We start from the raw sequence: 899 nt of genomic DNA on the forward strand, positions 1-899 counted from the left end.
AAAAAAAGTCCCTGGGACCTGCTACCAGGTACTTTTTTTAGTACTACCTCAATCAAGGTTCTAAGCGAGCTGAGGCGATACCAAAAGTGGACGTGAAAACCTGCAGACTACTGGTTGGTCGGAGAGAATCGTCACTTCTCACTGCGTTTTAAGCAAACAAGAGTGTTGAGTGTGTGTCTGGAACAAACGCAACATTTAAAGTACTTGATTTACAGCTGATATGTTAAAAGCTACACCACCTTATTTGTTTAGCAGTAATTTAGTTTTACTGAGAACCGTCACAGGAAGTGCTTTTATTTTGAAGTCGTCTACACAGAAGTGGTCTGTTGTGTTAGTTTACTGAGATGAACATAAGACGCTAGATGCAAAACATGACCGTATGCTCACTTTCAACAGGAAATACTCACGGCATTTTTTGACTTTTGAAGAAATGTTTTGCGGTGTTGGTGAATTCTTAAAAAAACAGAACACCACTAAATGTTGCGCTAAAATGAAATTGTAACGAGTATAATATTACCAAAATTTAATTGGTAATGTGTTATATTACTGAGTTACAACAAAAAGGAATACATTACTGTGATTGTGTTAATTTTGTAACGTGTTACTCCCAACACTGTTCGTGACGCATGTTGAATGGATGATTACTCAAAATGGACAACTATGCAAAAACAGTACATAACAATAACTACAGAGAGAATGGTTAATGACTTAAAAGTAATAGTTTTTATTAAATATATTTAACAACATTATTGCAGAAGGAGTGCTGTGATTTATTGCTTGATGGGACCACAAAAGCCACATGTCATCATCTTCCGTAAACCACAGAAAAAGGCACGCAATCCCTTCTTCTTCTTCTTCTTCTTATTCTTATCAGCACAGTCTTGAACCAGGAAGTCATG

The 899-nt window shown here is 36.5% G+C and overlaps 2 protein-coding genes across 4 annotated transcripts in view; one reads left to right on the forward strand and one right to left on the reverse strand.

Moving 5' to 3' along the window:
• The window catches only part of ppm1h (protein phosphatase, Mg2+/Mn2+ dependent, 1H), a 37197-nt gene that overhangs the window by 4391 nt on the left and 31907 nt on the right, over positions 1–899 (forward strand). The gene's annotated exons all lie outside the window — the stretch shown is intronic.
• LOC116694815 (uncharacterized) overlaps positions 709–899 on the reverse strand; it is a 3218-nt gene continuing 3027 nt past the window's right edge. For both annotated transcript variants that reach the window (XM_032524711.1, XM_032524710.1), the window contains one exon: positions 709–899. This exon is cut by the window's right edge and continues 294 nt beyond it. In XM_032524711.1, coding sequence (XP_032380602.1) covers positions 771–899 — 129 coding nt within the window. In that variant the 3' untranslated portion in view covers positions 709–770.

The sequence above is a fragment of the Etheostoma spectabile genome, chromosome 8 (genome assembly GCF_008692095.1).
Source record: "Etheostoma spectabile isolate EspeVRDwgs_2016 chromosome 8, UIUC_Espe_1.0, whole genome shotgun sequence".
NCBI lineage: Eukaryota > Metazoa > Chordata > Actinopteri > Perciformes > Percidae > Etheostoma > Etheostoma spectabile.